The 21,857-nt window shown below is 50.5% G+C and overlaps 7 protein-coding genes across 7 annotated transcripts; 5 read left to right on the top strand and 2 right to left on the bottom strand.

Moving 5' to 3' along the window:
- Positions 1-1,333: 1,333 nt before the first annotated feature.
- Positions 1,334-2,065, top strand: TrAFT101_004163 (uncharacterized protein; the record flags this gene model as incomplete). Its single annotated transcript, XM_024903101.1, has 2 exons — positions 1,334-1,367; positions 1,449-2,065. The coding sequence occupies 2 exons, from the start codon at positions 1,334-1,336 to the stop codon at positions 2,063-2,065; spliced, it is 651 nt and encodes a 216-aa protein (XP_024766052.1).
- An 800-nt stretch (positions 2,066-2,865) lies between these two features.
- Positions 2,866-6,167, bottom strand: PKAR1 (protein kinase A regulatory subunit; the record flags this gene model as incomplete). Its single annotated transcript, XM_066127088.1, has 2 exons — positions 2,866-3,561; positions 6,021-6,167. The coding sequence occupies 2 exons, from the start codon at positions 6,165-6,167 to the stop codon at positions 2,866-2,868; spliced, it is 843 nt and encodes a 280-aa protein (XP_065983196.1).
- Positions 4,331-4,727, top strand: TrAFT101_012016 (uncharacterized protein). The gene has a single exon (XM_066129444.1). The coding sequence runs from the start codon at positions 4,383-4,385 to the stop codon at positions 4,707-4,709; it is 327 nt and encodes a 108-aa protein (XP_065983197.1). The 5' UTR covers positions 4,331-4,382; the 3' UTR covers positions 4,710-4,727.
- A 1,388-nt stretch (positions 6,168-7,555) lies between the features above and the next one.
- On the bottom strand, positions 7,556-10,114 carry TrAFT101_012015 (uncharacterized protein). Its single transcript, XM_024909242.2, has 4 exons — positions 9,684-10,114; positions 9,261-9,550; positions 9,085-9,190; positions 7,556-9,017 (listed from the first exon to the last, which is right to left on the bottom strand). The coding sequence occupies exons 1-4, from the start codon at positions 9,913-9,915 to the stop codon at positions 8,305-8,307; spliced, it is 1,341 nt and encodes a 446-aa protein (XP_024766054.1). The 5' UTR covers positions 9,916-10,114; the 3' UTR covers positions 7,556-8,304.
- A 230-nt stretch (positions 10,115-10,344) lies between these two features.
- Positions 10,345-13,540, top strand: TrAFT101_004161 (uncharacterized protein). The gene is made up of 2 exons (XM_024909243.2): positions 10,345-10,622; positions 10,698-13,540. The coding sequence occupies exons 1-2, from the start codon at positions 10,483-10,485 to the stop codon at positions 13,198-13,200; spliced, it is 2,643 nt and encodes an 880-aa protein (XP_024766055.1). The 5' UTR covers positions 10,345-10,482; the 3' UTR covers positions 13,201-13,540.
- Positions 13,541-17,195: 3,655 nt separating this feature from the next.
- TrAFT101_004160 (uncharacterized protein) lies at positions 17,196-18,793 on the top strand (the record flags this gene model as incomplete). Its single annotated transcript, XM_066127087.1, has 2 exons — positions 17,196-17,825; positions 17,884-18,793. One exon carries the CDS (start codon positions 17,196-17,198, stop codon positions 17,652-17,654), a length of 459 nt encoding a protein of 152 aa, XP_065983195.1. The 3' UTR covers positions 17,655-17,825; positions 17,884-18,793.
- Positions 18,794-19,743: 950 nt separating this feature from the next.
- On the top strand, positions 19,744-21,703 carry TrAFT101_004159 (uncharacterized protein). Its single transcript, XM_024907253.2, has one exon. It carries the CDS (start codon positions 19,842-19,844, stop codon positions 21,336-21,338), a length of 1,497 nt encoding a protein of 498 aa, XP_024766060.1. The 5' UTR covers positions 19,744-19,841; the 3' UTR covers positions 21,339-21,703.
- The last annotated feature ends 154 nt before the right edge of the window (positions 21,704-21,857 follow it).

The raw sequence follows: 21,857 nt of genomic DNA, 5'->3' as shown, positions 1-21,857 counted from the left end.
CCAAGCCTTCCGGCGCCAACGGTTTCAGGTCAATACGCTACGAGAGAATCCTCTCCTTTCTCCTCCCCGGGCCATCATCAGAACGAGACAGGTCTCGACCGCCAAGACAGCATCCCCCCCCTCAGAAACTCACCGTGTCGGTGGCCGCCGATGCGACAGCGTACCCCGCTCGGGCTAAATCCCACTTCCAAAATAGCCCCAGGAGAGAAGCTGCAGATCGATAGATGAATGGGGGAGGTATCGGCAGTCGCAATCATACTAGTAGTAGTACATAGCACCAAGTGGCAGCGCGCCTACAGCGCTCCGCACCCTTTACGTAGTACAGTAGATTTGCTCAACAGACCGCTCGCACACCTGAAATGACAGCACTCTGATGGCTGCAACACTTGTGCTCGATACGGAGTAATATGCATGTACATCAATGGGGGACAGCGAGGGCTAATTGGGTGGATAAGGAAGCTGGGCGAAGTTGGAGTAATTTGGGGGGGGCCAATGCAACCGATGTCATGGCTTTGCAGACAGGTTCTAGGCTGCTCTTTTTTTTTCCCAGTTCGTCTTGTCTTTACGAGTTTCATCGCGTTCGGCTTCACACACGTAATTCAATTTGTATATTTTGTTGACTACTTCTTCTTCTTCGAACTCTTCTATCGTATTACTTTTTAAACAAAGTGCCCGGCACTTCATCTTCCCTCCCTTTCTACCTCAACTACTAACCCACTAACAATCAACAAACAGGGCTCCCTCCCTGTCTCCCTTTCTACTCCGCAGGCCCCGGAACCCACCGAACCGACAGCGCAGTACATACACATGGTCCGTGCGCTGAACAGGGAACTTGCAGCAAATTAGATAAGCACTCCAAGAAGCTTCTCAGCCTTGCGCTGTGGAAAACACGTGCCTGTTGGCGCCGAAGCTGGTCGCGAAATCTCCAAGCCTTGCTATTTTCTTCTATATCATCATCCCCCCCCTTTGCGAAATTGAATGACGAAGCTGTTTTGATTTAAACAGTTAATAGCTGAAAACAACTAAACGACGACAAAAGAAACCTTCTACTGAAAATCTACTTTTGAGAAAATTATAAATCTTTTTCTGTCGTTGCGCGAACCCTTTTTGCGAACAAATCTCCAAAAAAAAAAAAAAAGAGAGAGAGAGCTACTATCGCGAAATTCCTCAGCCTTGCGATTATCCACGACGCCATTGTGCCACAAACACGACTACTTAAGCCCCGAAACTACGCAGCATACCTCCTAAAAAAACCACGACAATTCAAAGTCTATACGAAACACCTCTAAAAACAAAGAAAATAAATAAATAAATAAATAAATAAGCAACAACAATGGCCCTCCCAGCGTACCACGAATCCCTCCCATGTACGCTTCCCCCCCCCAAATCCCCCAAAAAAAACTTCCAACTCACAAAGCAAAAGCTAACCTCTTGTTTTCTATTCACAGACATCGACACTGAGCCCACCCCCCAAGCCCTCTCCGCCGCCCACGCCCTCATCTCCGCCGAACAACAAACCTTTTCCTCCCCTCCCCTACCCACAGAACCTCCCAAAGAGCCCTCCTTCTCACCCGCCATCGCCGCCGAACTCGACCGCCTCGCCTCCAAGCGCCCCTCCCAGACCCTCGACCTCTCCCGCTACGAAGCCCAAGAGATCCCCCCTCCCTCGTCCTCTTCAAAGTCCTCTTCCGATGTCGACGCGCTGAGGGCTCCCCTCTCAAACGCCTTCGTCTCCTCCTCCTACCTCTCCTCCCGCGCCCAGAACCTCAAGCTCCTCGACGCCCACGGCCGCAACGCCTGGCTCCTTTCAAACTACCACCTCGAGGATCAGCTCCGTAGCATCGAGCGCGACCTCGCCGACACCAAACGCGACATTGAACTCGTCAACGCCGCGCGCGCGGCTCGTCAAAACGACGTAAAGGCCGAGATGCAAGGCCTCGAGCAAAACTGGCGCGCCGGCGTGGGCAGGGCGCTCGAGACCGAAATCGCCGTCCAGGAGCTCAAGGACCAGATTCGACAAGAGCTGAGGAACAGGGCAAATGCTGCTGGAAATCCTACACAATAATGGGAGGCAGACATCCCACATTATTTTGTTCCATTTCTTTTATTCTTTTTCTCTTTTCTATTTTTCCAACCATTGCAATTCTTTCCACCTCTTCAAGTTACGGGGAAAGATCAATACATAATCACAGAGCATCTATGGGACTACAATACACACGGGAGCAATACTGGCGTTTAAATCACTTTGAAAGGTAGTTATAAGCATAAAAATAAAATACATTGACATCTTCATATGAATTACACTATATTCGTTTCCTGTAACAAATAATGAAAGTGGGAGAGAGGAAAAGGGAATTACAGCAGTATTAGAATGAGTGATTCACCCCCAGTCAGCCCTCAGGAGATAATAGTCGCATTGATAACGGTATCAAACAAGGCATCTGTTCAAATAGACATATTCCTCTCAAAGGGATGGAAAAAAAGTGAGGGTGGAGATGTAGGACAATAAAGGAAATAAAAGCAAAAGTATCCCGAAAACGCCGGTAAGCCGTGCCCATTACAATGGGCCTCCGATGAAGCGAGTAGTCGTTTGCACGATTTCGCAATCGGCCATGTAAGAAAAAACAAAACAAAATGCAACCGTTTTGCCAATGCCTCAATCCGCTCCTGTCACTCCCGTAGAACCGATCTGTGGAGCGTATCTATGCTCAATACCTTTTTTGTTTTCATGTCCAGAATAATATCCTGCGTCTTAAACCGCTAGCGTCATCACCACCACTGAAACTTATGCCCGTTGCACACATCATACCCCCTAAATCGATACACCCGTACATATCAAGATACTGCTCGCCCATTCCTGAGCAGTTACTCGGTGTGTAGGGGATCCATCTCTTCAACGCCAGTCTTGACGCCCTGATACCTTGTCCTTCGCAGGAGGCCTTCGACAGGGCCCAGGAGTCGTTGGAATGCGTTCTTTCCTAGCGTTGCTACCTTGACGTCCGACGTAGCGATGACACTAGCGGCTCGAGGAGCATCGTTGAGCAGCGCCAGCTCACCGAAGAAATCGCCCTTCTTGTAACTCAGTACCTTTTCCTCTCCCTTGTATGCGGCTGCTTCTCCGCTCTCAAGTAGGTAGAAGGAGTGGCCAGGGTCGCCTTCGTGAATGATGACGTCTCCTGGTGCAAACTTTTGCGTCTCGAGGGCATCTGAGATTTTGGATCGCTCATAGGGAGTGAGCGACGAAAGGATGGGCACTTCTTCCAAGAAGTTTTCGTACATCCGTCTGCGAGCGAATGTCGACTCCATGAGGATACGGCGGAATGTCACTCGGTCCAAGGCCCACAGCGTGCAGCTTCCTTCAGCTGAGATGATGGTAGCCGCGCGGGGTGCGTTGTACATGAGAGCAAGTTCGCCGAATGAGCCGCCAGCTTGGATGGTGCCGACTTTGTTGCCCAGTCCATCAGGGCCGGGCTCAATAAAACCACAGTCGTTGACATACACATCAAATGAGCCCCGCTCAACAACGTAGAAGTAGTCGCCAGCATCTCCTTGGCTGATTACCTATATTGTTACACTGTTAGTTATCGAAGATAAATCACATAATTCACTAGGCCGTGATTTATTTTTGGAGGCTCTTCTCTTTCTTTTCTTACCTTGATGCCTCTGGCAGGGATAGGCTTCTCTACAAGAGCTCCCAGAATCTGTGCACTCTGCTCATCGTCCAAGTGGCTAAAGAGGAAGTTTCCTTCGATGGCACATTTGAGTCTCTCAACCTGTTCGGGAGTCTTCTCGGTGAACGGAGGGGTCCAGTTATCGTAGCTATCGGCGCTTGGCTTCAGGGACTCCGCTGAAACGGATGTCCGACGTGAAAAGTTATATTGGGCCGGGTAGCTATCGGCGGTAGGGGGGCTCTCAAGGTAGGTGGAGCCTCGGTAGATGCGTCGCCCCCAAAAGCTCCTGAAAACATGGACGCACCAGGAGCCAGGTGATCGTTTTCGTCCTCCTCAACAACGCGATGCATCACGCTGGACGACATCGGTGATGCGCTGCCGCCAAAAGGGTTGGCGTTTGATGAGCTGCCGCCAAAGGGGTTGGCGTTGGCCCCAAAAGGGCTCGAGAATTGACTAGACATCATTCCAAAGTGATGGCTAGTGGGCGATGGAGGGAATCTCGGCGACGGGGTGCCTCGGTCGCGGAAGAGGGAAATGCTCGCTGCTCGTTCGGTAGCTAGTCGCGAGTTGAAGAAGTCGGCGCAGAACTGCAAGATATCGGAAGGACAGGTTTGCAGAACCTGCTTGTTGAGAGCTTGAATCTCAAGTTGGTAAGCTTCTGGGAGAGACATGTCTGCAAAGGGTTTGTGTGATAACTAGTATTAAACAGATATGACGCAAAACTCGCAGAAAAGAAGCAACTCGAAGAAAGAGCGTATTGAAGAAGGTAAAGACCGGAGTGAGTTGGACCTACAGCTTGCGCGGGAGCGGGTCTGGGATGTAGAGCCGTTTTGTATCCGCGAAAGCTGCGCGACGATAATTAGCAGCACGCTACCAGGCGGCCGGGGTTCTGAACCGGGTGGCCCGCCATCGCAGAAAAGAGGACGGGAAATTCAAACAGAGGGGCCAATCGACCAGGGCCTCCTCAGGTCGTGGCCGTTTGCACGCCCCCCAGGCCTGACGGCGTCGAACCGGGGAGGCCGAGATGCGAACGACTAGAGGGCGAGCAAGGACAAGGGCTCTGCTAGCACCCGATCGGGCGGCATGACCAGAGGTTGGGCAGGCATGAGAGAAATAAGGCAAAAGGCAAGAAGGCCAGACCGGTGAGACGGGGGTGTGCAGCCAGGCCAGCGGCAAACGAGACACAGACGGAGACAAAAAGTGACAGCGGCAGCGTTTCTGTTCTGTGGGAAGCTATTCTCGAAGCACAGAAAGGTGGCGGCCAAACGAAACGTCACCAGCACGCTACGCCAGCCGAGGACGAACCCCCGTCCCAAGCAGCGGTCATCGAAACAAAGATGCCGTGGGCTGAAAAGGAGAGGGTGCACAGAAGGACAAACAAGATGAAACCCGTTGAAACTTACCAGCAGCAAGAGCAGCGAGGACGTCTGTCTCTTCGGTCGCAATGAGCGGCGCACGCGGGGCGCAAGCGGTTCACAGGTCAAGCGAGTAGGGACAAGGCTGCGGCAGCGCAGGACGAGATTAGGTGAGGAGATGAAGAGAAGAGCAGTGAAGGAGACGAGGGGACCGGACTGAGAGAGGAGGGGTCGTGCGACGAGACCTAAGCGTTTGCCTTGGATCGACAAGGACGGGATGCTGGGTAAACGAAAGGAGAAGAGGGGCCGAGCCTAGAAGGGCGGCGGAAGACGGCGTGGGGAAGAAAGAAGGATAGATAGATGGCGAGTCAAAAAAGAGGTCTGTGGGCCGGGCCCGGATCAATGCTGCTCGCGGTGGTTGGCGATGCTGTTTGGCGGGTTGACGTGATGGATTGAGGATGCGGGAGTGGTGATGAAAGGGCACAGGATGGGAAGAGGCTTTGCGTTTGATTCACAGCTCTGGAGCTTTGGTCCTAAGGCAAGAAAATCGGGCGGCGCTTCTGGGTGGTGCTGGGACACCTTTGGCAAGGCAGGCAGGCGCTGAGGTCAGTGCTACCAAGGTAAGCCGCAGTGGCAGAGGCAGCGCGTAGAGACAGCAGCAGCAAACAAGCAGCAACCGCGGCAGCTGTGGCGGCGACGGCGGGAGGGCTGGCAAAAGAACCTTGGAAAGCACAAACGCAATGGCCACCGACCAGACGCTCCTCAGTCCAACGGCAAGCTAGCAGCGGTAGCAGCAATAGCACCAGCGTCCTAGCGGGCGGGAAAGCTTCTGTAGAGTCGAAATGAGCAGAAAAGGCAAATTAACCACCTAGCGAATGCAATGGGTGGGGCTGGAAGGCAGCCAGAAGGGAGGGCAGCCTGTGGTTGGCGTGGCCGCCAGAGCCAGCGAGGCAAGGGCCCTGCGGAAGCTTTCTAGAAGCGTCGCACGGGCCACCTGACGGCCCCAACCCCTCATCTCCACCTCTTCCACGCCGCGTCGTGGCTGTTCCGTCAGGGCTTCTTTGGCTTCTGTGCAGCTGCGTTGCTGCCCTTCTGCAGAAGGGTGTTTTAGCGGTCGTTCGCCACCTGTAGCGGTCGGCATGCTGAGCAGGTGCTCTGTTGGTACTGCTGCAGGTACAGATGCTGTACATGTGATTGCTGAGCACAGCAGCAGACCGCTAGCACCGACTCCATCGAACAAAGGGACATGAACTCATTCATATCTGCCCCTTTTTCTGCCGTGTACCACCACCGCCGTGCATGAATCAAACACAACCACCAGAAATTCCCAAATTCCTAAATTTCCCCCATTCACACACCATCGCTGACCATGAGGTGACTTTTCTTTTCCCATTCCACGCCCATTCCAGAACCCAATCTCAAAAGGTGTCTTACCAACTTACTCAAGCACCCTTGTCCAGACGGTAACATGACTAGTAGCAACACAGTGGTACCCCGTACTTGCATGGGCTCTCATCTCGTGGCAGTCGTGCTATTGCTTCTTCTAATTTCGGATCCTTATACGCGCCTGGGCCCGTTTGGTGGGCAGGTTGTCTGGGATGCAGAACGTCTGGGTGCCAGAAAGGACCGGGCTCCTGTCTTTTGGTCAGAAAAAGACTAGAGCAACAAGACTGAGGTCGCTAGAACTGACTACTATACCTAGCAGCGATAATCCCTCAGCGTCCCCAGCGTGCGCGCGTCTTACCAAGATAAGCACTTAATCTTTTGCTATACACAGAATTCCAGCGTGCATCAGCATCCTCAAGTTGCTCCCTCTTGCAGTAGAGCACATGTGGACAGGCCCTGATTCTCGCTACAGAGTACCTACCCAATACAGGAGAGGAAAGCCCCGAGTTTCGTACCGTATTCACGCCATTAGCACGGAGTACGCCGTACCGTGCAGCATGGGCTAAGACAGATGCCTTGTAAGTGGCGCACTAGAGGACCAGCTGTGGTGGTTGTTCCTTTCGGAGATGACCATTGGGATATTAAAGAGGAAACCAAACAATCAATCAGTCATGCCATGACTCTTACAAAGGGCCTTGCTGCTGCCGTAAACTGTTGGGTGGTATCCTTGAGAGCTGTTGATTCCCATGATTTGCTTCCCCTGTCCGCCATCCCGCCTCATTTGGCTGTTTCCGGATTCAGCTGGGCGCCGCGACCCTGCATGCATGCGCTGGGTATTGAAGTACCGCCATCTGCCGGGCCGTTTTGTGACGTCGTCGCTATTCGGTGGCGACAGTGGTAAGTTTGTTTCTAGTGGCTACAGACCAGAGTCGGGAGTAATTGATTTTGCAAATCTGAGTATTTTCTAGTGCTGCAGAATGTCTTTGTCTGGTAGTCCAATCGTATCTCAGAGGTAGAGTGTTGTCCCAGGCGAGGCCGGAATCGACTCAGTTATCAGCGCTCCATGCCGGTGCTTACGGCGTGCGTGTGCACTTTGGAGTCTTAGATGCCTTTTTGGCTCATCGCTTCTTTTTTTTAATTTTTCTTTTGGCATTAGTACTATTTGCTATTTTGGTACTCATCAATAACATCTCAGGTAAGACGCTTGCTCCGGCAGCCAACAAGACGTGCTGCTGGAATATACGTAAAGTTAAGCCCACCTGCTCTTTGCAGTGCATCCATCCACCTTGTATGTACATACCGTTCGACCTCGTCTGCCTCATGGTGGTTTGCTTTTGCCCCTTCAACTAGGGTATCGTCCCATACAAATACAATTCGTAGAAGCCAACAAGTGAAACCATATAGACCTCCCTGCCCCTTCAAACAAATGAAATCAAAGAATTCACAACGCTGTAATGAATATAATCGCGGCCCGGCAACGCCGTTTGATATCCCTTCCGTATCAAACACATTATTGCACAACACCATAACTGAGAAAGGAAAAAGAAAAGAAGAAAAGAAAAGAAATAGAAAAAGGCAAAGATATCCAGGGTTGGTCAAAGCCTTCCGTGTATCGCAGCAGCCGATTGATGCTAAGCGCTCAAGGCTGAACCCTTGCCGACACAACAGCGATCCATCCACTCTATCGGTGTGGGTGTCCTGTCAAAATCCTGGCTTTCCCATAATGATAGGTACCCTGTCAGCCACTTAATCTATCCAGAGCAGCTTACCCTGAAACCCCTTCCCTCTATAGCGCTTTGGGTAGAATATTCTATTCGGCATAGCCGTCAATGTTGTTTGTCCTTTTTTTGTTCCAGAACGGCAGCTAGTGAGCGGGAAAGCTGTGATATCCCTCATGATCCGACAGCGAGACAGGAATCCAAGGCACTGTCTATCATATCCATGTCTATTTTTTCGGCCCCCTCCCACCAAACCTCATTGTCGATGTCCATTGCGTCTGGGAGAGTGCCATTGGTGAGCTCCGCGTTGCCATTCGCCATGATCTCCTCGACTTGCGCTGTGGGGGCTTCGCCATCAGCCCAGGTATAGTCTTTCCAGTTTTCGAGCTCGCCTTCCCGGTATCCGTACAAGATCTGTGCTGAAATAATAGGGAACTGGGATATTCCTGAGTCTGCCATCTCCAAGGCGATTCGCACATCTGCTATGCCTAGTGGGCCTCTTTCGCTGGCTGCTTTGGATTCGATGGGCAACAACCCCGACTTATCTCGGCTTATCTCTCCCCTCTGCGCCGCGTCTTCCTCGCGGTGAAGTTGCCGCCTGTATTTATGGGTTTGAACCCATGTGGTACCTATTCCATAGCCTGCGCTGCCCGACTCGCCCGGGCCATTACTTTGAGTACGGCTGAAGATCTGCGTCAAGACTTCCTTGATGAATGTATCTGTAGCAACAGACATGAGATTCGGCGCATCTGAAACATGCCCATTGACAAGGCCTGCCTCGTAACAAAAAGGCAACATTCTTCCAGCTATCAGGGTCATATCAGGGAACTCGCCGGACTCGATGGCAAGCGGTTGTGTATATCGTTTTCGAATCTCTAGGTCAAAGTCTAGAACAAGGGTTAGACTGAACATAAAAGTTACAAAGGAAAAGAAAGATTGAGGCAGGCCACTAACTCATGTTATTGATGCCACCGGCTGCACTTGGTGGAACATCAGTGGCAACAGGCGGTTTCCGGTGCGCCTCCGTAAACATATTTGCCAAGCTCTCGAGGGGGTCATACTATAGTAAAAGAACAATTGGTTAATACTCTGGAAAAGCATCTGAAAAGAATATTTGGATAGCAACGAACCTCGTTTTGTGTAAGCTCCTTAATGCGCCGTCGATCCCGTGCGGGTAGTTGCATCACCTCTCCCTTTAACCTCCGCTCCGCTGCGTCACCCGACACAGGTTTACTGCCCGTAGTCGTCGTGGGTTTGTCATTGGCACTAACCCATGGCGCAAGGCCAATATCAGGCATCTCCCGAGTGACATTGCCATATATTGCCGCAATAAGTTGGTTGTGTAGGTGTTCTTTCTCTCCTGTTGGTGATGATAATATTGGATCGATTCGGCTGGAGTATTCAGACTGGTTGAGTCGCCCTGTTTGGTTAAATGATGAGCATATAGTTGGATTTATTATTATAGTAAAGCACGAATACTGTCGAGATTACAATACGTTCGTGGGGAGCAAAAAATACAGAAGAAAAAAAGCATGGAAAAATCTAATCCGTACCAGTCAGAAACTCAGTTGTGGATTCTTTATATATGAGCCATTGCTCCGAGCTGATGGCGGCTTTCAGGGCTGTGTACAGCGGTTCAAGGTCAATTCGAGACGGTATTATCTGACTAGTCTTGACAGCCTTCGTGGAGCCGGGTGCCGAGACTGTGAGCGTCTTTGTCGATAAAATAGGCGTCGAAACGCTGACAGACGGGCGGCTCAAGGCCGCGGGGTCGATATCGGGCATCGTGGATCGCGGAAAGTCAACTACAGTTGTCGCGTGCAGCGATGGAGCGGCGCGCGACGCGAGAGAACAATCATGAGTCGATAAATGGAATCAGGGATACTATGCGATCGCTGCTGTGGAGCTATCTTGATGAAAACCGCATTGTGAGGCCGCAAATTTGATGGCAAATTGTTCTGTCCTCGTTCCGATGGCGTAGTGGGAAAGGGTCAATGGTTAGGTGAAGTCAACTTTTGCCGACAGAGTGACGGATTCAGAGGGATGCGCTACTGTAGGGCGGCTGAAGAAGTATCAGGTACCCCTTGACTGCGCCGAAGCACACCGGAGCTGAGTGTTGCCGCTACCTCCCCGCCGGAAAATCTACTGTTACATCCCACTCGAAAGCCATCGCGTCCTCTGCGCGTCTTCGGCAGCTTTGTTGCGGCCTGAGACTTCGCATAAGGAAACAGTTACAGGTATTTCTTTGTCGCTAAAAGCAGCTCTCTCTGTAATTATTGTTCCCCCCCTCCCCCCCTCCCCTCTATCTCTAGCTACTTCAACCAAACTATTGCTGGTCACAACAATGCAGCCATGGCACCAGATCGCGTCGCCAATGCCCTTGACAACCTGATAACCCAAATCGTCCCCTCCAGAGGCCCAAACGAAGGCCAGGATTCCTGGCAAGCCCGGTACAACTTGAGCCATGAGCTTGTCAGGGCTATCATAAACAGGTAAATATGGCGTCTGCGCACCTGACGGTGAGTATATAATCGAGGCGTGGCCTTGCTGACGACGGCTCCTTATAGCCCGCCCGATCCTGACATCTTATCGGATGTCGATCGGGCCGCCGACTCAATCAAACGAAAGCTCATTCAGAGCAATCCTTCCCATGCACTCAGATTTTCAGATCTCTACTCTAGGCTGCTGGCAGTCCCCGTTCTCAAGTCAAAATGGGCAATCTTATACCTCCTATACGCCCTAGCCGACTCTCCGGATCCAAAAGCGCCCCCTCCTCCGCTCAGCATAATCCAGCCCTCCTCCTCGAACTATCGTGAGGCTGTTGCCCGAGATGCAGTTAAGAAGCGTGCTAGGGCACGCTCAAAATCTATCCCTCTTACAAGAATAGAAGACGACCCGATGGGAGAGTCTCCCATACACGAAGAGCTACCTCACAAAATACCACCATCAAAAGAACAGAGGCGCATCGCAGAAGAAAGGCAGCAGCAGAGTGAGCTGGTAAGAAGGGATGTGTCGGTAAAGTCAGCTCTGCTATCGAGCAACTATGCAGAAATCGAACCTTCAGAAACGGCCATCCTTCGAGACCTTCCATTCACGCTCCAAGGTGTATCCTCCACGACTCTCCCTTTTACGAGAGAAGATATCTTGAAGCTCCCCTCCTCACTTCCTCTACCGCTAGTATCTATTTTACACACCCTTGCCGAACCCTCGCTGCTTTACCGACGTCTGGATGCTTTCTGCCAAACCCCTGCCAATGGTCTTTTGGCCCAGAGCTTGCGATCGGCAATTAGCAACGAATTACGATCATATTTAACGTTGGTTGCGACTTTGGAGGGCCAGATTCGGAAGGCTTTATCTCTTTTGGATGAAAATGCGCCCAGGGGGGGGATTGGGAATACTGGTGTCACGTTAAAGAGATGTGTGGTGTGGACACGAGAGGCAACTATGGGCCTGAGGCTCTTGTCCCTGATTGCTGAAGAGTCAGAAAACAAAAAAGGCGGTCAGATCATTACTCTGATACATAACTTTGCTTCTTCCAATGGAGATCCCGTTGTTGCCGCGTTCGCAGAACGGCTGTTGGGTAGCTTCACCCGGCCCTGGTACGGTATTCTTCGACACTGGATATATGACGGAGAGCTGTCGGACCCATCCCTCGAATTCTTCGTCAGAGAACAAACCGACAATGAGGATACGTTACGGATCAAGGGCAATGTCTGGGAAGATAAATACGAGATTGCCCAGGACATGGTTCCAAGCATCATCTCACAAGAATTTGCCCAAAAGATATTTCTCATTGGCAAATCGTTGAACTTTATTCGACACAGCTGCGGAGATTCATTGTGGGTGGAAGATTATTCCAAAGCTGCTTCGAAAGAACTGAGATACGGCGATACCGCAACAGTTGAAGTATGGATTGATGAGGCGTACAAGACAACAATGAAGCGCTTAATGGACCTTATGGAAACCAAGTTCCGCCTCTTTGTCCATCTTCAGGCTTTAAAGGACTATATCCTTTTGGGGCAGGGCGACTTTATCGCACTACTCATGGAATCTCTCGCGGCGAATTTGGACCGCCCTTCAGGTTCTCAATACCGACATACACTCACGGCTCAGCTAGAGCATGCAATTCGCGGCTCAAACGCTCAGTACGACTCCCCAGAGGTGCTACGGCGATTGGATGCCCGAATGCTTCAGCTATCGCATGGCGACATTGGTTGGGATTGCTTCACTCTGGAATACAAGATCGATGCTCCCGTGGATGTTGTTGTTACCGAGTGGGGTAACCGGCAGTATCTCAAAGTCTTTAATTTCCTCTGGCGAATCAAGCGGGTGGAATTTGTGCTTTTGTCAACATGGAGAGAGTGCATGACGGGTTCCAGAAGAGTGTTGCAGAGCCCTATTCCTGCGGTAGTTCAGACGTGGAAGTCAACAAGAGGCGTGCTCGCCGAAATGATTCACTTTGTGGGCCAGCTGCAATACTATATCCTTTTCGAGGTCATTGAATCTTCATGGGGCGAGCTGCAGAAGCGGATTCGGAAGGAAGATTGCACACTAGACGACGTTATCGAAGCGCATAGACGATACCTCGAAGACATTACCCATAAAGGCCTTCTTGGGCCGAAACTCCGACATCACCCTTCCGATAACAAGGAAAGGACTACATATCTCGACCAACTCAGCGAGATTCTTCGCTTCATGCTGCATTACCGCGACACCATTGTTGGTCTGTATTCGTGGACTAGCGCAGAGTATACTCGACGACAAGAAGCCGAATTGAGGAACATAACACGCCGTGACGATGATGGAGGTCTCACAGCCTCTGACAACGTACCATCTGAATTTCCCGCCTTGCAGGAACGTCTACGACAGCTCGGGACTTCATTCCGCACTAGGTTACAGATTTTATTGGGAGACTTGGCATACCAACCAGATGTCGATATGAGGTTCTTGGGTGTCGCCATGAACTTCAATGACGTATACCAGCCTGCGAGGAGGAAGTCCAAGACAGCTCAAACAACGTCGACAGCTGCTGCAGCAGCGGCAGGATCGGCAAATGCGCCTAAACCCTGAAGCATTAACACTTTGTTGGCGGGAGAAGATATCTAGGTCTGTGTGTCTCTGAAAAAAAAAAAAAAAAAAAAAAAAAAAAAAAGAGAATGGAAAGACGTATGTGGCGCCCAACAGAATTTTTCTTTTTTGATGACCCTCGGAGCAAAAGCTGCGATGAAGGGTATGATATGATGTTATATGAGACGTTTGATTAACTTAATGTGGACTTCCTTATGGTGTCTCGAGCGGAGCAATTGAAGCGTGAGACACTTGAGTAAATGCAGCTTTGATTAGAGATACGATCTAGTGCAAGAAATGCTCGTATACAAAATTTACGTTGTCCAGTAGAAGAAGAAGAATCGCAAATGTGATTATGCATATGCATGATGTATCTCCTAGCTGTTAGTTGATGCTACCCTTGCGTTTGCAAATCTCCACATCTCGATCTCCAACCTCGATTTCTAACCTCGATTTCTTGTTTTCGATTTGATGTCTTGGATACTTATGTGCAAAAACAGATGCCCTTGCACTTGATACATCGAGATCGACACCGGGTCTGCACGGAGTGACATAGCATGGAATGAAACATGCCCTTGGAGGGTGATGTTAGTCCCAGAGCCGAAGCAGGGAGCAACATGGATGTGAGAGAGGAATCCCAGATGAGAGGCAGTAGTTTTCGATGCCACGGCAGCTGAGAAGGAGAAACTATGCGAATGCATTCCTGCTTACGAAGCTGGACCAACCGTGTCTTTGATGGCAGCTCGCTGCAGGGAAGCTTGACAAGACATGGGGTACATGTATGTAAATAGGTATTTGCAGCTCCTGTACCAACCTAGACAGATGCCTGCCTACCGTGGACCTATAAGGGCAGGGCGCATGTAAGGGGTTGTTCTCTACGCCATCTGCTCGTAACGTTGGCTGAGAACTCGTTTCTCTAGTCCAGTAAAAACTCTTGCGGCTCATCTTGTCCAGCACGTAGCAGGGAGACAACCATCCAATAGCAGATGATAAGCTGTGTCCTGCTCCTTAGTTTCGTACAACTGCTTGGCAGCGGTGTGTAGACATGACACAACGCTCCTCCAGATCAACTCCATACGAGGCAAGCCATCGATGCGTTACACCAATCTTACTTCGTTATCGGCCTTACAAAGTACCATAATACACGGCGTTCTTTTGCCCCCTCAGCATCAGCCCATCCAGAAACAAAGTCGTCGGAGGGTTTGGGTACCCGAGTACGACGCAGTGCAGAACCTCACAAGTAATCCGGCTCAGCTTGCTTACTTGCTGACAAGCTCTCTGGATTGATGAGAACACCAGAACCGGCAACTGTCTCATTTGGAGATGCCAAATGCGCAATCCGCAAGGAATCTCAGGTACCACCAAGCCATCATGTACATAGTGAGAGAGAAGACCGTATGTTTCTTTTCCCAACAACACCGGTAGTTAACCGTGCAGTGGCCTCTGTTGGCTCACCCCTCCTCCCTTCCGTCGGAAAGAATAAGCTGTGGGAGAGTAGGCCTGCGTTACATACAAATTACATTAAAAGCTGAAGATATGTCGTGACACGCAAAGAAGAAGAAAAGGAGGAAGAGGAGTGGGTGTAAGGGGGAATTGGACACAAAAAAAAAGTAAAAGCACACCTGCCATAACCTGCCTGAATAAATTTTTACCTTCTATTTCGCAGAGCCGCATCGTTCAGCCGATGCTGCTAGGGGGTTCATGTAGGTTGAAAATATCTTGCACCTAGACAATATTAGCTGCTTGATGAATCGATTCGCGAGTTTAGCGGCACCCTAGCCATGTATTTTCGTCTATATAATAGGTAATCTTCCAGAAAGGAGGCAAGTACCTACCATTAGAGCTGCTACTAGCCCACGGTGGAACTGGCCAGGATCGATCACTGTGGAATCGCAGAAGCCGCCGGCAAGGCCTCCTGAGCGCTGTTGCAAATATATGGGATTCCCGCTATTCCTTGTCATTTTTGCCAGACATGAAGCTTCCATGCGAGCTCTCGAAAAAGAAAGAATGAAACGAAATGACAGAGAGAGACAAGGTCAGCATCGGGGATGCCGTAGGAAGCGAGCCCCGTCGTCATATCCAAAATCTCTCTCCATAAATTGCAAGCTAGGGGCATCTTGTCAAATGGTGGAGCCACCTTATTGTGGTCGTCCGATGCAACGTAAGGCTCTGGCAGCCCTTTTGGTTTCTTTCTTGTTTTCCAGCGGAGTAATACGCGCCTCTAGCAGTATTGCGTGCATGCTCTCACACATGGCTGCATGGATAGGAAATGCGAGGTATCGTGTCCTGCACTCCAGATTTGTATCATGTACCGCACCCTGTCGTTTCTGGTATGCACATAGACGCAAAAGCCGGACCATGCCTCTTCGTAAGCCTGTTTGCCACGTCAGGCCCATGCTTTTCCCGCCGGGCAGCATCTGCGTGGTGGCATTAAGGTAGCAAGCACTCGTACGAGCGTCGTAAAGTAACTTTTTCTTGTCCCTTGGCCAGGCGAGGGAAACATGCTGGCGGCGATGCTTTGGGTGGATCACAGAGACGCATTGATGCCTTCGGACAGACGGACAGATGCCCTATCAGAAAATGGCACGATTTGCTTCCCAAGGGGGGATTCTTGTCCATCTCGATGCTGCTGCTGCTGCTGCTGCTGCTGCTGTTGGGGCACGAGAATGGACGCCTTCTTTGCCTGCCAATACTTGTGCGCATCCGCTTGTGTCCCTCACCTCGCCTGCAATCACGGCTTGAGACACCGCCGTCTGGAGCTGCTAATTAAGCTGCTAATTGCTGGTGCCAACAGCGGCGGCGGCAGGGCAACGTTGAGTCGCAAGGTAGCTGTAGCATCCTAGGCACCTACTATTGAGGTGGTCAGTGGGTTTCGTTCGTTCCAATGTTCGCCTAACCTGCGTCCAAAAGTATGAGTCTCGTACGGAGCCGTCTTATTCGCATCTGTCCAGATAAAGAACCTTACCAATCATGACGACTAAGCCTTGGGACCTCGAACTTACAAGACTAGTAACTCTGCCGAGGAAACTTTGCTTACTACTAGAGAGAGAGCTTGTCCGGGTAAGCTTCCGCCTGCTATCGACGCTCAGCTTTGCTATGCGCCTCTTGGGCCCCTTGCCAACTCGAAGCTCTCCAAGGGGCGGCCCCCTGTAGTTTGTTTGGTCCCCGCAATATTACCCCAACTCCCAATTAATCGGGACGTCGGGGCTGGTAGCGTGTTTTGTTTGCTGGCTAGGGATGAGACGGCATTGATGGCGGTTTGCCCAACGCTTTGCTTTGAGCCCTTTTGCAAGGCGGCTTCGTGTCATTTTGATTAGCGGCAATGGCGACGTGTACAAATACATGAAATGCACAAATTGCCGGATTCCCAACATCTCTCAGTTGACGTTCGTAACGCAATACTACAGGTAGTAAGTATAGGTGTTAAGTAAGGTATCAGTAGTACTATGGTAATTATGTGGCAGTTACAATATTCAATATTCCAAGGCAAGCAGCAGAGCAGCTCGTAAAACATCCATGGGTCCTCCAAAGCTACTTCCGCCTTCCCCAGACCTGCCTATGCCCACCCCTCCCCCTTTTCTGTCCTTCTCTGCCTCTTGCACGCCATCGGGTACCCAGCAGGCCCTTGGAATAGAAATTCTCATCTACAAAACCCTTGCCGCGGACAAGGCGTGTTTGCACCTGGTGCTAGCGGTAATCCGTCGCAGACAAGCACCAGCTATGCTCTCTGCTAAAACAAATACTCGGTGCCTACTGTACCTTGGTGCCACGTCCGACCTGATGTTCCCCATCAATGTGTCGCTCGCCGAGGCTTGTCTACCTCTGACCGAGTCTCTTATGCAGCTTGCCACAAACGAGGCACGAGCATCCCCGGATTCCCCAAGCGTTTCCCCGGAGCCTCTCCGGCGCGCCCAAAATGGTGAAATTACAAGTAGTAGCGGTCCATCCAGCACTGAATCGTGCTACCTGTACACCCCTCTGCGGAGGTGCCTGGGTAAATGAACATGCTTGTCAGGTACCAAATTTGCTCTCTGAGCCTGCGTAACAGGGCATATATACCTTTTTATCTACCTTGGGCAGGTAGTCTAGACAACCAAATACCTACCTGTTCTTCCATCAATCACACCCCCTCTCTCCCCCAAGCAGCAGCAACAGCAGCACAAACTCTGCTCTTTCCCTCTTACACGCCCTCCTCGCCTGAAGCCGCCCTTCCGAGTACTTCGTCCCTGTTTCCTTTTCTCCTTGGCTATTCGTGTGCGGTGCTCCAGGGCCCCGATCCCTCTCGCTTTTATAATTCAACCTTCCCTCCCGTCTACTCTTCCCGGCCGTTAAAGACCAAGACCAAGAATCCTTTCTCTTCTTCAATCTCCCATCTGGGCTGGCTTCTGCTTCTTAAGCACCTTTCCATTAACAGCAATTATCATTGCCCTTCGACCACCTCTGGGGTATTAGCTTGACCATACTTGTTGCCTTTCTCTCTCTCTCCATCTTCCTCTCCAGCTCTTCTTGAATCGCCAGCTGGTGCTCTCTATCAACAGATATTCTTCCGCTGCTTCCAACATCTAGTCGAGCCTGCCGAATCTATATCTGTTGGCTGCTCTTAATCAGGCCTTGCCATCAAAGCGTTGGTAATGATTCACCGCTCTCGCCTGCTCTTTATCTCTCTCTTATTCTAACATTTCCAAGTTCGCTTCATCGGTCAGCTCAGCTGGACTGCCTCTCTACTTGGCCAATTAAACATACTACCCAATACCAGCAACAACACCAACAACATGTCAAGTGGTCAAATTGCAGCGCCTTATCCCATTAAGCCCTCTCAGCGGGCCAATATTCGGCTGGCAACATCCGAAGATATTTACTCCTCGCTCAGTTCTTCTCTCAGCCCACTAAAAGGCCATCAACGTCCTATCATCCCTTTCGATCATGCACCAGTGACCAAGGACGACAGCAATTCCCCAGGCGCCGCCCATCGCGTCTTTGAGGATGACTATACCGTTCCAGCTCCTCCGCCACCGAGCCCTGTTAGCTTCAGGGTCGATCGCTGGCCCACGCCAGCTTGTCGCTAAAGGAGCCGAGTCCTGTTACACCATGCTCAGCCTTGTTCATCAGATTCAAAAAGGCCCGACGCATAGTTGATTGTAGGGTGTAATCAGGCTAACCCCGCCATCATTTATTTACTCTTCGCTTCGATCATTCTTGTACACTAGGGTTTAGACGGCTGGCCTTTGCCTCTTTTTTCTTTCTTTTTTTTTTTTTTTCTTTTTCTCTGGCTTGGAGTTGGTGAACTAAGGACGGTAATGGTTAAGGATTAATTACAGTGGGATTTGGGCGAAATTTGGGAGCACAAAACACAAAACCAGTGGATTGTCTGTATTTGCCTTGTTGCTGGGCCCATTGGCCCAAGACAGGCAATTGGCAGACGACACAAGGCGAATGGCGGCTATAGTTTTACGGTTACGAGCTTTTTTCTGCTCAGTTTGTTTTTCGGTCGAGTCGTTCTCCTTCTATAACTAAGCTTTTGATGCTGTACTACATGAAGTTCCCGCTACTACACAGCAATAAAAACACTGCAGCATGCGAATTTCGCAATGCGTGCCAAAAAGAGAACTAGTAACGCTCAGCCTCGATGTGATACAAGACAACTGGTTATGATTGACTCATAAGAGCGGTCAGATTATAGGAGTTATTGGCCGTTATGCTTCCATCCTTCGTCGCAAGGATGTAACTATAGTATGCATGCGCCCAATCAACCACACTTTTTGCCATCGTTATTGGCTTACACGAGACGCATCAGCAAAAAGCTTGCCACTGCCACTCTCCTTAGCGACGAAGCTACTTGCACAGATAGGACAGCCATTGGCAGTTGTTGGGTGCTGCGCGGAAGTACAGGCAGACGATATACTTAGCTGCATATGTATGATATGCCTATAGTATACTACTAACAGGAATCCTGCCATCCTCTTGTACCAAGCGGGAGCACCGAGAATGAAGCACTGCTACTGCTAACTGCCCACTAGATCGTACCTACTATGCAGATACTGAAACCCACCACCATTGAGGTGCTTACAGCATTACTCTGTACAGCTCTGTTTGTTAGTGCCCGTGCAGCCAAGCCAAGTCAGGTCGAAGCATGCGTGCGCGTGTGGGGGAGGGGCCGCCACTTAACGCGCCCACAGAAACACACATTTCTCAGCTTGGCCAGGAAAATGAACCGCGTCGTGTGGGCGCGTCTGCGGGTCGCGTCATGAAATCTTTCCACCCCAGCACTATGGAGCGGTAATTCCGTTGTCAAGGCAATTCAACTCGGCTCCTTCCTTTCTTTTCCAGCGTCCAGCCTTTTAGCATTTCGCAGCTTCCCGCTTTTTCGACTTTTCCTTTTCAACTGGCAGTGACGCCTTGTTCTCAAATCATCAGGCACATCTCTCCTACTAGTTATTGTTTTTTTTTTTTTTTTTTTTTTTTTTTTTTTTTCCCACAGTAACGATCCGCGCTTCTGGGCTGCACGTATAGCTCTTGCCAATTGATTTTTTTTTTTTTTTTTTCTTTGCGTCGTTTGGAACTGCAGGTTAGGCACGCCGCAGGAAGGGAAGGAGCAGGAGGAAAAGTCACATCGCATAAAGTAGAAGAAGGAAAGAGAACACATCATGGCCCGAACCACAAGAAGGCGCCAGGCCGAGGCTCCCTCAACAACACAATCCATCAGCAGCTTCACTCGCGTATCCAAGAGCCAGGCTTTCCATGGTGCAGCCTCCAAGAAGGCGGTCATCGCCAACCCGGAACCGACATCTTCACGGAAGAGGAAGGCCGCAGTCGATGAGGCCGACGCCAACCACCCTCCTCGTGTCACAAGAAGGACCGTCTCATTCACTCCCAGCAGCGATGAAGAACCAGTGCCTGCAACACCAGCCAAGCGTGCTCGGAGAGGAGAATCCACCGCCAAAGTGGCCATTTCGGCAGTAGCAGTGCCCGCTGCGAAGCCTGCGCCAAAGACCCCGGTCAAGGGAAAGAAGGTTGCCAAGTCAACGCCCTCACGAGCTGCTTCTGCGCATAAGCCCAGCGAGTCGACCATCATTGCAAAGTCTAAGCAAGGCGGCAAGACTGTGCAGACAAAGCTTGAGGCGTATCGCGTAACTAGCCACAAGAAGACAAAGGAGGCTGAAAGCGAGTTTAGCCCAGAGCTGGTCGATCTGATCCGCCTGCACAAGGCCTTCCTTAAGACTATTGCTCTCCAGATTGTACACAACGGAACCATTGTGCCCATTGATATTTCGTCTGTGGCTCCACACATCTCCCGTACCTGGGGCAAGCGACAGGTCACGGTTGACGACATCCGAGTATGCATTGCCGTCCAGACATCGACACGAGACTCCAGTGTGGTTTCTCCCTTTATTGTATCCGACTATGGCCGTGGAAAGATTTGCATAGAGCTGCATCCTGACCACAACAATGGCGCAGTATCCATCAACGAAGAGCGCCTTTGCAGGCAGTTTGAGGAGAACCTTCGAGCGTTCTGTGCTGGCCGAACACAGGACAATGTGACCGACGTGGATGTGCCTCCAGCCGGCTTATCTCTGAAAGAACTGCCTCGCGCTGAAATTAGGAACATGGACAACAGTATCAAAATCAACCCGATCCTGAATAAGGGACACAATGCTCTATCGGCGCTCAAGGAAGGAATAGTTGCGAAGCAGCAAGAAAAAGAGGTCAAGCAGCAGGCTACCACCGCCATGGTAAATCCCGACGGTACCAAGATGAGCCTGTTGGATCGTCTACGACATAAGCAGCTTGCTAAAGCCAACGGACCTCTCCCCCCATCCGAACCGGAGCTTCAGCGTCGAGCTGCTTTGAACCGAGTCACCGACGTTTGTGCTACCATTTCCATGCTCAGCTTGTCCAACCCGGCTTCCCTGCCGAGGCAAGCTTTTACCATGACACTCATCTCAGACAAGCTTAAGGATTCTTTGCGAGTACCGCTTTCAAAAGAAGAAGGAATGAATTGTATCCGATTAATTGCCAATGAAATCGCTCCGGAGTGGCTCAAAGTTGTCACCATTGGCGGGAGAGAGAATGTTGTGATCCAAAGAGGCCTCCAGCCTGTTGATCGTGTGATTCAGGAGCGAGTACAGAAGCTACTCGCGTGATGGAGAACATTTGCCTCGACGCTTGTTTGCCTCAAAATTTAATAACCACACTGCTCAAATACCGAAAAGCATTGTATATCTTATATTAAAGGAGGGTTCGAAGAGGATCCGAAGAGTATCTTTGTTGCTTTCAACATTGCATGGCGCTGCGTTTTCGTTGGTATCACATATTTACACCACAAAGAAAAAAGGTCTACAAAGCGAATGTAGAACATGATGCATGCATTGGCGTACGGGTTTTGGGGTTTTTTTCTTTCTTGTATAACGGATGGCTTCAAGTTTCAAGTAGTAGTTTAGAATAGATATACGTTAGAAGCTCCAGGGGAGTAACAAACACTGAAAAATATCCTTTCATCTATTAACCCTCCCGGATAATAGTGACGTGATGAAAAAAAAAAAAGCTGCAGCTTTTGCCCGGCTATGCATAAAAAAGGGGCGGGAGACGGATCTTGGCCGATATTGCTATCACAATTGCTTACTCTACATCGAAGTAAATCGGCTTCTAAGAGTGACTCTTAT

The sequence above is a fragment of the Trichoderma asperellum genome, chromosome 2 (assembly GCF_020647865.1).
Source record: "Trichoderma asperellum chromosome 2, complete sequence".
NCBI lineage: Eukaryota > Fungi > Ascomycota > Sordariomycetes > Hypocreales > Hypocreaceae > Trichoderma > Trichoderma asperellum.
The sequence above is the reverse complement of the archived record's forward strand: the minus strand, read 5'-3'. Positions and strand labels throughout refer to the sequence as shown.

Coding starts and splice junctions, on each gene's coding strand:
- TrAFT101_012015 (XM_024909242.2), bottom strand. CDS start 9,915: ATGCCCGATATCGACCCCGCGGCCTTGAGCCGCCCGTCTGTCAGCGTT. Junction 9,191..9,260: donor AGGAGCTTACACAAAACGAG/GTTCGTTGCTAT, acceptor CTTTTACTATAG/TATGACCCCCTCGAGAGCTT. Junction 9,018..9,084: donor CGGTGGCATCAATAACATGA/GTTAGTGGCCTG, acceptor CCCTTGTTCTAG/ACTTTGACCTAGAGATTCGA.
- TrAFT101_004159 (XM_024907253.2), top strand. CDS start 19,842: ATGGCCCGAACCACAAGAAGGCGCCAGGCCGAGGCTCCCTCAACAACA.
- TrAFT101_004161 (XM_024909243.2), top strand. CDS start 10,483: ATGGCACCAGATCGCGTCGCCAATGCCCTTGACAACCTGATAACCCAA. Junction 10,623..10,697: donor GTCAGGGCTATCATAAACAG/GTAAATATGGCG, acceptor GGCTCCTTATAG/CCCGCCCGATCCTGACATCT.
- TrAFT101_012016 (XM_066129444.1), top strand. CDS start 4,383: ATGACGCAAAACTCGCAGAAAAGAAGCAACTCGAAGAAAGAGCGTATT.